The 14058-nt window shown below is 56.5% G+C and overlaps 1 protein-coding gene across 10 annotated transcripts in view; it reads right to left on the bottom strand.

Moving 5' to 3' along the window:
• Positions 1–13805, bottom strand: part of TNRC6A (trinucleotide repeat containing adaptor 6A) — a 73858-nt gene extending 60053 nt beyond the window's left edge. For all 10 annotated transcript variants that reach the window (XM_069869929.1, XM_069869931.1, XM_069869936.1 and 7 more), the window contains exons 1-2: positions 13659–13805; positions 32–105 (exon numbers count right to left, since the gene is read on the bottom strand). In XM_069869929.1, coding sequence (XP_069726030.1) covers positions 32–105; positions 13659–13790 — 206 coding nt within the window. In that variant the 5' untranslated portion in view covers positions 13791–13805. The remainder of the gene's footprint in view (positions 1–31; positions 106–13658) is intronic.
• Between the last annotated feature and the right edge of the window lie 253 nt (positions 13806–14058).

The following is a 14058-nucleotide window of genomic DNA, read 5'->3' as shown; positions in this document are numbered from 1 at the left end:
ACCATTAGGGAAGAAAAAGCAGCTGCCTTACTGTTCAAAGTCTTCTTGCACCAGAGGGTGGAAGGCCTCTTCTTGGCACTTAAAGGACGAGGACTCTTCTTTGACCTTTATGGAGACAAAAGAGATAAGAGTTTTCAGCCTGGCTGTGATGCCGGGAGCAGAGCTCTGTGAGGTAGGAATCAAGGTCCAGGATCCTCTTGCCCTGCGGGAAGCCCGGCAGAGTCTGTGTGGCCAGCGCTGCGCTTTGCAGGGCTTTGGTGATGCTGAGATGGGGGACCAGGGAGTTCTCAGGTCCCTGTGCACAGCGAGGGACACAGGTTGGGGGCTGCAGGGTGGCTGAAGCCCTGATGCCAGGCAAGCTCACCCGGCAAGCCGAGGAAGTGGCTGCTTTTGTCAAAAATCTGCTCTTCTGTGAATATTTTCACATTGCAGCAAAGCTGCAAACCCTCTGCCCTGTTTCTGCACCTGCAGATTGACAGCAGTGTGTCAGGACATCGCCTGGGAGATGTCACACGTGCCGTGCAGCCTGCAGCACTGGCAGCCAGCAGCACGGGACCACTCGCCACGGTTTGGATCCCATGCTTGGAGCTTGTAAGAGGAGATTAAAAATGAGTTACAGGACCAACTTTGCCAATGCAAACACCTGGAGGTGTTTAAGGGTTGGGTGGATGAGGTGCTGAGGGGCATGGTTTAGTGTTTGATAGGAACGGTTGGACTCGGTGATCTGGTGGGTCTCTTCCAACCTGGTGATTCTATGATTCTATGATGCACTTTTTTAAGAAGTCCAGTGAGAGCTTAGAAGTCTCTGGTTGACTTTCAGTGTGATTCATTCATGCGGCGTTAAAAGCGAGGCCGGCGCGGTGGTGGCCTGTGAGGGAGACAGCCTTGAGCTGTTCCTGCAGCCCCACCAGGTTCCCTCTGCCTGTTCTGCATCTCCTGGCTCATCCCACCACCTCTGAGTCCCTGGGAGCCTCTGCTGCAGCCTGGCAGCTGGCTGTGGGCAGCGCCTCAGCTGCCATCCACATCCCTTCTGTGCCACATCCGTGGCTGGAGCAGCCCCCGTGCCTCTCTCCCCACTGCCTCGTGGCTCCCTGGCACACAAAGTGCAGCCTATTAGGTTTTCTTTCCCCCCTGAGCGCTCTGGAAGAGAAGGAACTAGACCAAGACCAAGCTGCAGATTTTGCCTCCAGCTCCCTGAGCCAAGCACCTCCATCCAAGAGCAAACACAGCAACAGAACAGCCCTGCAACTGTTATGTACACAGCCTAATTAATCACATTACTCATGAAAATATATTGGTATAATTAATAACACAAGGCACCTCTATCGGCCTCTGTGGCACAGCAAATTACGAGGCAGCAACACTTGGATGTGTTGACCTGGATTTCGTACATAATCCATCAAGGCATTCCTATCGGATCGGGTCTCCAGAGGCACAGGCAATACAGCAATGATCGTTAAACAAAAGCAAGACGGACAGCGATCGTGTCCCATTAATTACTCGCAGTGTTGCGGGGAAGAGATGGGACAAGCCGGCGTTTGCCAGAGCCCACGCTCCCCACCCGTGACCTGTTCCCACACCCGGTGAAGAGTGATGGTGAGGGGCGGTGCTGCTGTCCGGGAGCAGCAGGGAGGAGAGGATCCAAGGAGAGAGCGACGTGCGGGCACTGGCGAGGGCAGTCCTTAAAGCAGAGGGAAGAGAAGCGCTGCATCAGGAGAGGGAGAAGGTGGATGGGTGTGCTCGGATCTGTGCCAGAGCCTGAGGGGTTCCCAGAGTCTCCAGGGGAGCCAGGAGGAGGGTGACCGTGCACCACCTGAATGTGCAGATAACGCAAGGTGACAGGCAGGACGGGTTAAGCCCAGTGTGGCAGCAGGATGCCCACGCAATGCTCCACCTCGGCTGGGAGCTCAGTCCGGCTGCCTTTGCTGGGGCCGCAGGGGGAAACCCAGCTGCCATGGATGGGGAGATTTGGAACAGGGATAACAGCAGCCAAAGAGAAAGAAAAGAATGAAAATCAGAGGGCACCCTAAGGCAGTGAGCACCCCTAAGGGTTCCAGGGCGCAGGGGCAGCATCCCGTGCAAGACAACGGGCAGCGGGAGCGTGCGAGGCCAGGGAAGGTGCCTCTGCCAGGGCTGGAGGCAGGCGTGTGACGGCCAGGGAGGTGACAGGGACAGGGCAGGGCAGAGGCACAGGCCCAGCAGAGCAGCTGGGGAGCTCTCCTGGCGACCCTCTCCTGGCAAAGGGGGTGCAGAGTCCCCTGCTGACCCCACTAAAGGGCAGGAGCCCTTTGATGGGAGGGACTGGATGAGGTACGAGGGTTGTAGCCGGCCACCAAGTGAATCTGGATTTAGTTTCCCATTAGTGAGACTATGTTTGGCAGTGCCAAGGAAAAGGATTGCAGAAAACAGACAGAAATATTTCCAATTAAATAAAAGGGAATCTTCTGGTCAAACCAACCCCAAAATAAGTTTGCTTAATTCATGTCTGGCAGCGAGGAGGTTGGTGTTTGCAGTGTGAGAAGCTGGTGCACCTGGGCTCGGGAGAGCTCCCAGCAGAGCCTCACCTACTAAATTAGTTTAATCATGTCTGTCATTAGTCATCTTTGTGCGAGCCCTCATTTGGAGGCCGTTTAAAGGGGATTAGAGAAAAAACTCCTCTCTTTATTCCCATACAATAGTGATTAACTCTCCGGCCTCACAAGGCATTTTCATATTGATGGGAAGAAGCGAAATGAACTCCTAACCACAAAAGCCAGCTCCTTCCACCATGAACCGGGTCTCAAAGCCGGCATTAGAGGAGGAATTATTGTCAAGACACCTGGAGTGCTAATTTATACACAGGGGAGCCACCAGTGCAGGGCTGAAGATGTCAGGATCCCGTGCTCTGGCAGTGGGTTCCCACTGGCTGGTGCCCACTTGGCCCCAGCTCATGCTGGGGGAGCCTTTGGGGAGCCCCTGGCTGTGCTCGAAGGGGTCCCCACCTCCTCACCCGCTCCACTAACTCCCTGCTCAGCCCTTTGCTGCCCGACCCAGCACCCGTGCCTGCGCGAGGCCACACGTGTGTGTGTGCGTGGATAAAGTTTGTTCTGGCTGGAAAGCAGAAAAGAGTAAATGTACTTGATTTAAAAAAAAATCCTATAAACAGAAAGATATGAAAAAAATATAATTCAGGATGAATCTGACTGCAGGAACTCCAAAATCCATCGAAAGCTTTGAATCACACAGAGGAAAGAAAGCCTTTCACTAGAGATGCAATTGGTGTTCTTCCAACAAGTAGGAAGTTCTGCAGAGGAATCTTTCTCCGAGGAGGGACCCGGTTCCCCAGAGGCCCCTGCAGGGCACTGAGCAAATGGTTTCTAATAGAAACCAATCCAAACCAACCCGTAACAGATGTCCAGAAGCAGACCAGGTACTCGGGAAGGCAGCAGGCCGGCAGCACACAGACACTATGAGCCAAGTAAGAGGCATTTTAGTCAGGCTGGTCCCTTGCTCGCCCTTTGGCTCTGCCGGGCAGCGTGTGCAGCTGAGCTGTGCCTGCAGGTGCCTGCCCGCTGCGCTCCCGTCCCTGCTGCCAGCATCAACCGCTCGTGCCTCGCTGAGCATCTGAGCGACGCGAGCCCGGCCAGCGTCCCTGCTGCCAGAAGCCAGGTCACCCGCCTCCCTCCAGCCAAAGAAACACCAACGACATCAACAGCCTCTGCACGTTATTTAGAGAACCGCTGTCACACTGCGTGTTTACCCCTCTGCCCCTCGCCCCTACCCCAGCCGAGCTTGTGCCGGCATCTCTGGTGAGAAATCCCTTCCTCCGGCGGGGAGGAACGCGCAGCGCTGCGAAGAGACGGGTGCACTGAAGGGACCCTTGTTTAGAAAGCTCATTAATCTTTAAAAGAGCGTCTGGGTTAATTCAAAAGGTTACTCACCCATCAGCGTGAAGGGATCCCGACGGGAACGCTCCTCCAGCGAGCGCCGCAGCCTTCGTGGGGAAGAGAGATGGGCAAATGAAACCCTCTCACAAGAGCACAGCGGCACCCGCATCCTTTGCCCTACAACTGGGAGCAGCCGGCGGTGTTCCCGGCACACCGGGTAGCAGAGCATCCTGCTGCCCCGCTGCACTGAGGACAAACCCTCGGCCCTCGCTGCCTCCTCGCGGGGTGAGATACTGACCTTGCCTTGGCTCTGCTCCCACGGCGACCGAGCACGGGGCCGTCGGCGTCGCGCAGAGCGAGGGGCGCATGGTGGGGGCGCGGATGGCGATGGGCTGGGTGGCTCAGCGATGCTGCTGCCACAGGCTCTCTCCTGGCAGCGTGGAGCCGGAGGCAGCGGGGCTCCCCGGCAGCACCGCGGCTCCCCAGGCTGCCAGCAGCAGCTCTGCCGGCTTTCTATCTGCGCTAGCCCTGTCCATCGCCCAGCGCGGCTGCTCCGGCACGCCGCTCGCCAAGCATGGCTTAAATAACAGCAACCGCCCCTGCCTGCATCGCAGCCGCCTCTCTGGCTCAGGCGATGGCTCCAGGTTTGGATTTACCATCTACTGAGACAAGTCTTCGGTGCATTCTGCGTTAGATAACTAAGGTTAATTTGATTTGATGCACCACTTCATTATCATAAACAGCTCGCAGCATGTCAGTCCTCTGTAATTACAGTTCCCTACCATCGGTATCCTGTTCATTTTCTGTCGCTGATAGTGCTTCCCTATGATCACCTCACAGCGAAGCGCTTCGGCGTGAACTTCCCCAAACAGTAATTAGGTGTCATTTATTCTGGAGTTGACAGTTAGACTAATTTACAAAAATAGGGGCATGGATATTAGATTCTTATTACTTCTCATTACAGCCACCTCTCCCTCTCATGACTGGGATGAGCCTGCCTGTACAGGGGGCGCGAAGTGATATTTGGGAGCAAAGATGCTTCTGGGGAGCGGATGCTGTGGCCATGGGGTCCTGGGCTCTGCTGCTGGCATCCAACAGCCCCAGGGAGCCCTGTCCCAGGCAGCTCATGCCCAGCAGTCCCTGCAGAGAAGCAGAGGGTGAAGCACGGTGCCGGTTGCCGCACGAGGGCTGCTGGGCCCCCAGATGGGGGTTCTGCCAGCGCGGCTTGCGCCCACACTCCCAGCTGCCGGGAAGGGGGTGCTTTGCTGGCAGTAATGGCACGACAGTGGGCACAGGGCACAGCCAGAGCATAGCAAACTAAACCTGCAAAGCCCCAGACAATGTCCTTCTCCTGCTTGGCCCCTTTTGGCCACTGGTCTGTCTCTTTTCCAAGCTGGGCACTGCCAGGCTGATGGCAGCTGCACCCATGCACCAGCGCACACCCATGGGAGTTTGCAATTCCCCCTGACGCTGAGGTCTTGTGAACAAACTCACCAGCCCCTGGGACCCTTTCCTGTCTATTTTGAGTGTCAGCCCTGGCTACAGCACCTTGTGAAGAGCCTTGCCCACAGAAGCCACGCTGGGCTGCTAAAATGCCTCTTCCCATTGAAGCCTCCATCGTTCATAGAATCATAGAATCATAGAATCATAGAATAATCAGGTTGGAAGAGACCCACCGGATCATCGAGTCCAACCATTCCTATCAAACACTAAACCATGCCCCTTAGCGCCTCGTCCACCCGTGCCTTAATCACCTCTAGGGAAGGTGACTCAACCCCCTCCCTGGGCAGCCTCTGCCAGGGCCCAATGACCCTTTCCGTGAAAAATTTTTTCCTAATGTCCAGCCTAAATCTCCCCTGGCAGAGCTTGAGGCCATTCCCTCTTGTCCTGTCCCCTGTCACTTGGGAGAAGAGGCCAGCTCCCTCCTTTCCACAACCTCCTTTCAGGTAGTTATAGAGAGCAATGAGGTCTCCCCTCAGCCTCCTCTTCTCCAGGCTAAACACCCCCAGCTCTCTCAGCCGTTCCTCATAAGGCCTGTTCTCCAGCCCCCTCACCAGCTTCGTTGCTCTTCTCTGGACTCGCTCCAGAGCCTCAACATCCTTCTTGTGGTGAGGGGCCCAGAACTGAACACAGGATTCGAGGAGCGGTCTCACCAGTGCTGAGTACAGAGGGAGAATAACCCCCCTGGACCTGCTGGTCACGCCGTTTCTGATCCAAGCCAAGATGCCATTGGCCTTCTTGGCCACCTGGGCACACTGCTGGCTCATGTTCAGTCGCTGTCAACCAACACCCCCAGGTCCCTCTCCTCCAGGCAGCTTTCTAGACAGACTTCTCCTAGTCTGTAGCACTGCATAGGGTTGTTGTGCCCCAAGTGCAGGACCCGGTATCCTTGTGGAGGTCCCTGCTCCTGCTGGCCACCCCATGGCTGATACAAGCCAGAATGCTGGTGGCCTTCTTGGCCACCTGGGCCACTGCTGACTCACGTTCAGCCGCTGTTGACAAGCACCCCAGGGCCTTTTCTGCTGGGCAGCTTCCCAGCTGCTCTTCCCAAAGCCTGGAGCTGCATGGGGTTGTTGTGACCCAAGTGCAGGACCCGACACTTGGCCTTGTTGACCCTCATACAATCGGCCTCAGCCATGGATCCACCCTGTCCAGAGCCCTCTGCAGAGCCTGCCTGCCCTCAAGCGGAGCAACATTTCCACCCAGTTTCATGTCACCTGCAAGCTCCCGCAAGGATCCCTTGATCCCTTCATCAGAGAAGAGGAATACTCTGTACACAAGAGGAATATCCAGTAAACAGCAGGAATACCCGGTTCGCCACAGCAAAACCCAGTAGACAAGCAGAATTCCCAATACACAAGAAGAAAACCCAGTACACAAGAGGCAAGCCCTGTCCCTGAGCTGCAGGCTGGGCTCTGGCTGCCTCCGCTGGCCAGGGGCTCTGTGCCTCCCTGCTGAGCTGGGCTCCATGCTGGGATGCTCCACACACAGGTCCTTGCTCACCAGAGAGCAAACAAAGGTTTTGCCTGGCAAAAGTCGCCCTGGGTTCTCATTTCTATGTTTTTAATTGAAATCCCTGCAAAGCAGCCTGATGGGGTTCACACCAACGGCTGGATTAGCAGGGTACCAGACTGTAACAATGCAAAATTGATATTGTTAAAAGGCACTTAAGAGTTTCTCGGGCAGGGCTTGCTGACCCTTTGAACAGGAGCCCAAGGGACAGCCCTTTATTACCACTGTGACCAGGTCAATTACTCCATAACAGAGCAAATCATTTATGAAGTGGCTGGCCTATTAAACCATTAACACATCCATCACTTAGCTGCTGATCTGGCTCCTGTCCACATCGCACCGGGCTGGGTGTGGGAATCGATTGGCATTTTATTTGGTTCAAAGCTGTGTGGCCCAAACAGAGGCATGGATTGCAGGGCTTTAGCTTGCAGAGGCACTCCAGAGCGTCAAAAATCAAATTTAGCTATTACCACCAGAATCCCTTTGCCCTTTAAGTGCAAGTGCTTGTGGTGGGAATGTGTGTGATGAACTGGCTGAGTTGCTCCTTTGAAAGTGATAAAATATCAGATCTGGAGAATAAATGGGCTGCAGGCACGCTGTGGTTACAGTGCAGCAAGGAGAGGCAGATAGCGCTGCACAGGAAGAGAGGGCATTTATTTCTGTCTGTCAAGGCTTGGGAAAGATGGAGAACATACAAGAGATAGGAATTAGTGTCTTAATCTACTGCATTTACACTCTTCCCTTTTTAAATGCCTTTTGGCTACTCATTTTCCTACATCTGATATTTTATTATCATGTCTTTTATGACATTTCCAGATACTTATTAAATCAAGATGGAAAGCTCCACTGGAAAAAGTGGAAAGCTCCAATGGAAAGCTGGCTGTTTGATAGGGAACCTGGAGACCAGGCAGAGCGGATGGGGATGCCTGGTCCCCCAGGGCCGAGGCAGAGGATGCAGGGCTGGTCTGTGGCTCCGGAGGGATGTCGAGGAGCTTGGCAGGGGCTGAGGGGCAGGTTATTGCTTAAAACAAGAGAGAACATGCTTGGAGAGGCTGGGGTGGTGCAGTGGGAGATGCTGCTTGTGGGCCATTGTGCTCTCTAGCACCAGAAGGACAGGGACCCTCCTCTAACAGACAGGCAGACCCTCTATTTGCTGGCAGGCTGCTTAAATATCGACTACTAGTTAACAGCCTTTAATGAATTCATTCTTAGTTCCCCATGCAGTGGAGAGTTGCTCTCCAGTGGTTCCTGCCATTCTCTGCTCTAGGCAGCGCCTGGCTCCCTGGTTTTGCAAGGGTCGGGAAGCTCTGGAGCCCAGACAGGAGCTGGTCTCTCAGCAGAACTCTGCCTTCCCGCAGGGACTAAGGCTTCATGTTTGAAGATTCAGATCCTGCAGAAGCAGAGCCAGCTACGGGAACTGCACGGCCCCAGGTGTGAACAGTCAGCGTGCCTGGGCAAACCAGGGTGTAACAGTCAGGAAGGTCCCTAGTCCTGAGGGAAGGTTTCTGGGCCTGAAGGAAGGTCCTTGGCGCTGGTACCTGGTGGCTCCTGGAGGGTGGCTGCGTCCCCATGTAGCGTGGTGTATCTCTGCCATTCTGCAGCTCCTTGCACTCCTTCGGAGAGCGATCTGCAAGTGGGTCGCTCCAGAATGGAGCAATAAAGCCTGAAAGAAAGGCACCTGGGGCAGCCCTGGGAGCCCATTCTCCTTGGGGTGGTGGGCACAGAGGCTGTGACTTGAGCACGAGGTCTGCAGCCACCCCGGTGCTGGCACAGGGCTCCCTATGGCATGGCTTGCTGGGACCTGAGACCCCCGACACTCAGAAAGACTTTGTAAATTAAAAACCAGATCAACATGACTCCACACGTCCTCTCTCTCATAGAATCACAGAATGGCTTGGGTACTTGAGCAGCCACCACTGCTCTGGGCAACCTGTTCCAAGGCCTCCCCACCCTCACAGGACAGCATTTCTGCCCAAGATCTCATCTCAATCTCCCCTCTTTCAGGTCAAAACCTTTGCTGGGCTGCTGGCAACTGCAGCCTTGTAGATCTCACAGCAGGTGCGACCCAGGGTGTTTCCGTGAAGTTCCCTCTCCTCTCGGCAGCCGGTGGTGCTGTCAGAGCGCTGCCACCCGCGCCTGTGCCGGCACCCGTCCAGCTGACGGGGCTGGATTTCCCTCCTTACTCATCTCCTCCGCACTCCAGGGGAATGTTCACACGAGGTTTGGAAATGCTTGCCATGAAACTATTAAGGAACCAATTAAACCAAACAAAAATCCCAGGTGTGAGCAAAGCGCTTCGGGGGGAGCTGGAGAAATGAGCCGGGGGACGGCGCGGCACAGCGGGCCTGGGTCACTTGTTTGTTTGTTTAAGCTCTGGCTCACAGCTGGCTGCGAGTCAAAAAAATCTGTACGAGCAGCGTAGAAAAATGATTCTCCAGCAGCGACGCCTTCGCAGCCACTTCTCTGCGATCACAGTGAACAGGAGTCGTGCTTGGGAGAGGCAGCAAACGCGAGCCAGGGGCCGGGCGGTCATCCGTGCCAATTAAAAGCTCACATAGCTCATTCCCGCAGACGGCAAATCCCGGCTACAAACATGAGCCCCTATTTACCGAAGCCGCTGCCGCTCCCTCACATTCCAGTGAGCAGAAGGGAGCCAGCGCAGGACGCCGGGTGATTGGCAGCCGCATTCAGCACACACAGAAATTCCTTTTTTTGTTGTTTCTGCAAGCATCTTTAAAGACGTCTCTGAACCATATGGCTTCCCTCTGCGGCACAAAGGGACTGGTGATCGCCCAGGAGTGCCTCGAGTATTAAACACGGGATCGCTGCTGTTCCAATGCCACGCCAGAACAGCAACTCGTACTCGGTGATGGCTCCAAAGAGCTTTTCCAGATAATTAGTTCAAGGGCAAATCCCAAAATGATGCTTAAGCTCGTGGCGGCTGTGGCGTGGCCCATTTTCTGCCCCGCATCGTGGGCTGCGCCTCAGCCATTTCACTCTGCTCTCCCATTTCTCTGCTGACAGTGCGCGGGAACAAAGGCTGGTTCCTGAGCAGGGGTGGGAATTCATCCGCGCCCGGCAGCGCCTGCACGCAGCTGCCCTCTTCCCAGCACGGCTGCCAGCCGTACCAGACACCGAGTCACCCAGCCCTCCTCTCTGCTCGTCTCCAGGGAGATGGCGATGGACCTGCATCCTAATGACCTCCCGCTCCCACCGGCTGGCAGCCGCCTCCCTCGGGCCCCTTCCAGGCTGGGGCATCCCAGCATTATGGATTCAGTCCCAAAATCCCACATGGCGGCTCATGGGGGACAGCGAGCGGCCCCAGCCTTGGCAAAGACATCGCCGAGGCACCGGCAAGCACCAAAATAAAACCTGCACTGTTTGTGAGCCAGAATTCCAGGACTGGGAGCCCAGCATCGGCAGCGGGCACGGCTCACTGGCTGTGAGCCCCTGGCACCAACAGCCCCTTGGATGCAGAAGGAAAGAGAAACAGCCTCCCAAATCCATCCACTGGGGACACATCGTTTTCTGAATCCTAGCACGGAGACATTAAAATCCAGCAGTTACAGGGTGCCCCGACCCCCACCCGCGAGGAGCCCTTTATGGAGCATCACAATGTTGGCACCAGGATGGAGACACCGACACGTGTTGGCGAGACCCCGCGCCCTCCGAGCCCCCCGGGAGGGCAGCGGCGTGGCCGTCGGCGCCGGCGAGCGGAGCAGCGCGAGGCTGCACGCGGCGGAGCGCCCGCGCGCCCTGCATGCTAATGAGCCGCGCCGCAGAGCCGCGCCAATTAATTGCTGGAAGGATCTGCTCACTTACCAAATGGGGAGCCGTGGTGCCAAAGCGGAGGGCAGGGTTTTGCAGCACGACGGCGACACGGAGCTCCCGGCGCCTGCCGCTCTCCGGGCGGCAGGTACGGCTCGGCTACACCAGGGCAGGTGAAGGCAGCAGACAGACTTGCTTATATTTTTGTATTTAAATTCTTTTTTTTTTTTTTTCTCGTGAGCTCACGTAGCATTTAGGGTCACATGCTGCCGCGAGCATCGGTCGGCACCGTCACATGCCCGGGGTCAGGGCTCACGTGATGAACAAACCTGATGAAGTGCCACTACAACCCGTTCCACCTCGACCCTAAAAAACTTAGTTGTAAAAATCTAATTTATAACGGATTAATGAAATAATTAATTTCTGAAGTAGGCTTCTAACCTTTAGAACCAAATAATTTCAGGGGGGAGGGAGGGGGGGGGAAGAGCGGGAGATGGGAACAAAATGCCAAGATTTCGATGAATATTTAATACACCCCGTGTGCTCCTCAGAAGCTCCCGCGCCTTGGAGCCGCGCCAGCGCCATTTGAATACCACCCTTTGTTAATCACTAAATTGACGCCTCTGTTGCTGTTGGGTGTTTGTGGCTCTATCAAGCTGTAATCTGTCACAGCCGATATGGGGAGGGGGGAAGCACAACTCAATGGGCGCCCACCCATCCCTGGACAAAGCCCAGCGCGGGTCCCGCAGCGGCGGCACCGCGGGGACCCCCCACCCTTCCACCCAGGTACAAGCTCCAACGTATACACGCAGATGGGTATGTATACAAATACATACATATATCTATATGTTTATATCAATACCACTTTTTCCAGCCAGAATTAGCAGCAGGAAGGTTGGGAACATCGTTCCTGCCAAATGAAGCGCAGAATTTTGCAGTATTTGAAATTTTCCTCTGTAAAAGGGCATGTAGCTGTCTGCAATTCCACAAGCCAACACCGTGCCCGCCCTACTGGTGGACACCACCTCCCCTTGGTGCCTGCGGGACCAGGGTGGGCTGCTCACACAACCAACAAGGACAGTGCTGGTCACAACATCCCCGGCGTGAAAGGCTGGATGGGGGGCAGACAAGGCAAGGGGGATGTGGCGTTTGGTGAAAGAACCGGGTGACGAACCAGCCACGGCCCCACGGGGCATTGAGAGGCGTGATTTCATTCTGCATGTGCACAGCAGCACAAATCAGATAAATAAATACAGTTGCCGCTAGGAAAATAGAGCAGCTCAGCAGCAACAGACACCTCAGCTCTGCAGAGGGGATTGGGGTGCGCCCCGCTCCTGCGTGCTGCCACGGGTGCCCCGGGGCCCTGGTAACCCTCCTTACTGCGCAATTAGTTGAACTAATTGGGCAACAGCTCCAGCAGAATTCACTTGATGCCCCATAACCATTAATTATTCTGCATTCAGGACAAACACGCTCTGCAGTTTGCGGTGTGCTGGCAGCTTCATTGGCATTCCCAGCACACGGCAGCTGCTGGAAGCGGGTGTCTGCGGCTGTGCCGGGCTCTAACGAACCGCGGCGAGGGAACACTTGATTGGCCACACGCCGGAGGAAAGGGGGGGGAAAAAAAAGAGAAAAACAAACCCGATTTTCATTTTGTATTAAATCAGCTGCATGCCTGGCAGGGAAACAGTGGCTCCCGCGCAGGGATGCTGGGCGGCTGCGGCTGCCGGCACAGGGTGTGGGCAGAGCACCGGCGCCGTGCCAGCACCTCGTGGCGAGCTGGGGCATGAGGGGTTGGTGCCTCATTTCCATTGGTGGGGCGTGCTCAGTGCTCTTGGTTAATTTGGCGTGTGCCACTGCCGTAACAGGCACTCGCTGCCATTCCCAGAGCACCACAAGGGCTCTGGGGTGGTACAAGAGGTGGCGGCTCAGCCAATGGGGACGGGAATCAATGCCAGCATCGTCCCACTCCAGGGAGCCAAAAGGGGTGGAAAACCATAAGGATCAGGCAACTTGCGGCTCTTGGTACCCACAGGCTGGCTCTGCGGGGCCAACCTGGCCCATTGTCCCATGGTGGGTTCCACCCCCGAGACACTTTTGTCACCCGTAGATCCCACAGAGAGCAGCTCATTCCCGTGCACTCCTGCTTGGGGTTGGGCTGCTCCTGTCCCCACATCCTCTTGTCCCTGCTGGCTGCTGCCAACCACCACACCAAGAAAGTCTCGGAAGGAGACAGCCGGTCTCCTGGCCGTGGGGTGGAAGGGACGCTCAACACTCCTTCTTGTCCACTGCCCAAACCCCTGTGCCTGGCCCGGCCACGGCCCGAGAACAGCAAAGCTTTCCAGGTCACCCACAAACACGCAGCTGCTCCTCACGCTGCTGCCACTGGGATCACACAGGAGCATCGTCATGGTGCTCAGAGGCCCAGGAGAACAGGATTTAACAACCCTGGTTGCTAACCCCGTCAGTGCAGGGGACAGCGGCTATGGGGGGGCCTGGAGACCACTGAGCGGGGTCCTCAGGGTCCCATTCGCAGCCTCCCTCCACGCTCAGGCTGTGAATGGAGCAGCAGCTCTTGCGCTGGGGCAGAGTTGTAGCCATCCTCCCCACGCTGCTGCTGGGATGCTCGGGATGTGGTGGGCACAACCAAAACGACCCCTGTGCAGCCCATGCCTTTGCCAGGCAGCCGTGCTGGCTGCACCCTCTGCCCCGCATCCAGCTCTGTGCCGATGTCCCCCGCTTCAGCCTCCTGTGGCACAGCCAGGGCATCGCCCGGCCACCCGCGCTCGCTGGGTCCCTGCTCTGCCCACACTCCAGGCTGTGGAGAGCGCAGGGACCCCCTTCCCTGGGGAGCGGCGATGCCTTCCCGTGCCTGCCTGCCCGTTGTGGTCGGATGGCAGCACCGCTCCCAGAGGGCGAAGCGGGATGCATTGGGCAGGGACGATGGTGGGATGTGCTGGGCAGCGCAGCGGGGCACGTGGTGGCAGGGCACGACGGGGACATCTCACCTACCTGCTCGGCTGGCAGGAGGGGCAGGAGCCGAGCACGCCCTCTCCTCTGCGGGGAGAGGGAACCCCACGTGCTCGGCCAGTGCTGCCCCCACACGAAGCAACGTGGGTGGCCGGCGGGGACACGTTCATCCATGGAGGCGAAAGGGAGCAGTGGGCTGGAGAAGCGGCATTTTCAGGAGCTTTTCTTCCCTCTCGGCAGAGACAGAGCAGCGCCCCGGTTTCATCTATCACTCTAGCGCTGCTGCGTGGAGCCGTAGGCACCGTGTTATGTCCTTGAGATGCAGACCGATGCCATCTGGGCAAAATGCCACGAGGTCCCTGGAGAGCAGGGAGTATTGCGCTGCATCCGAGAGCCGCACAGAGCACCGAGCACGCTGCCGCGATCAACACATATTAACTGC

Source organism: Phaenicophaeus curvirostris, chromosome 16, assembly GCF_032191515.1.
Source record: "Phaenicophaeus curvirostris isolate KB17595 chromosome 16, BPBGC_Pcur_1.0, whole genome shotgun sequence".
Taxonomy (NCBI): Eukaryota; Metazoa; Chordata; class Aves; order Cuculiformes; family Cuculidae; genus Phaenicophaeus; species Phaenicophaeus curvirostris.
Note: the sequence above shows the minus strand (reverse complement) of the source record. Positions and strands in the feature narration are given on the sequence as shown.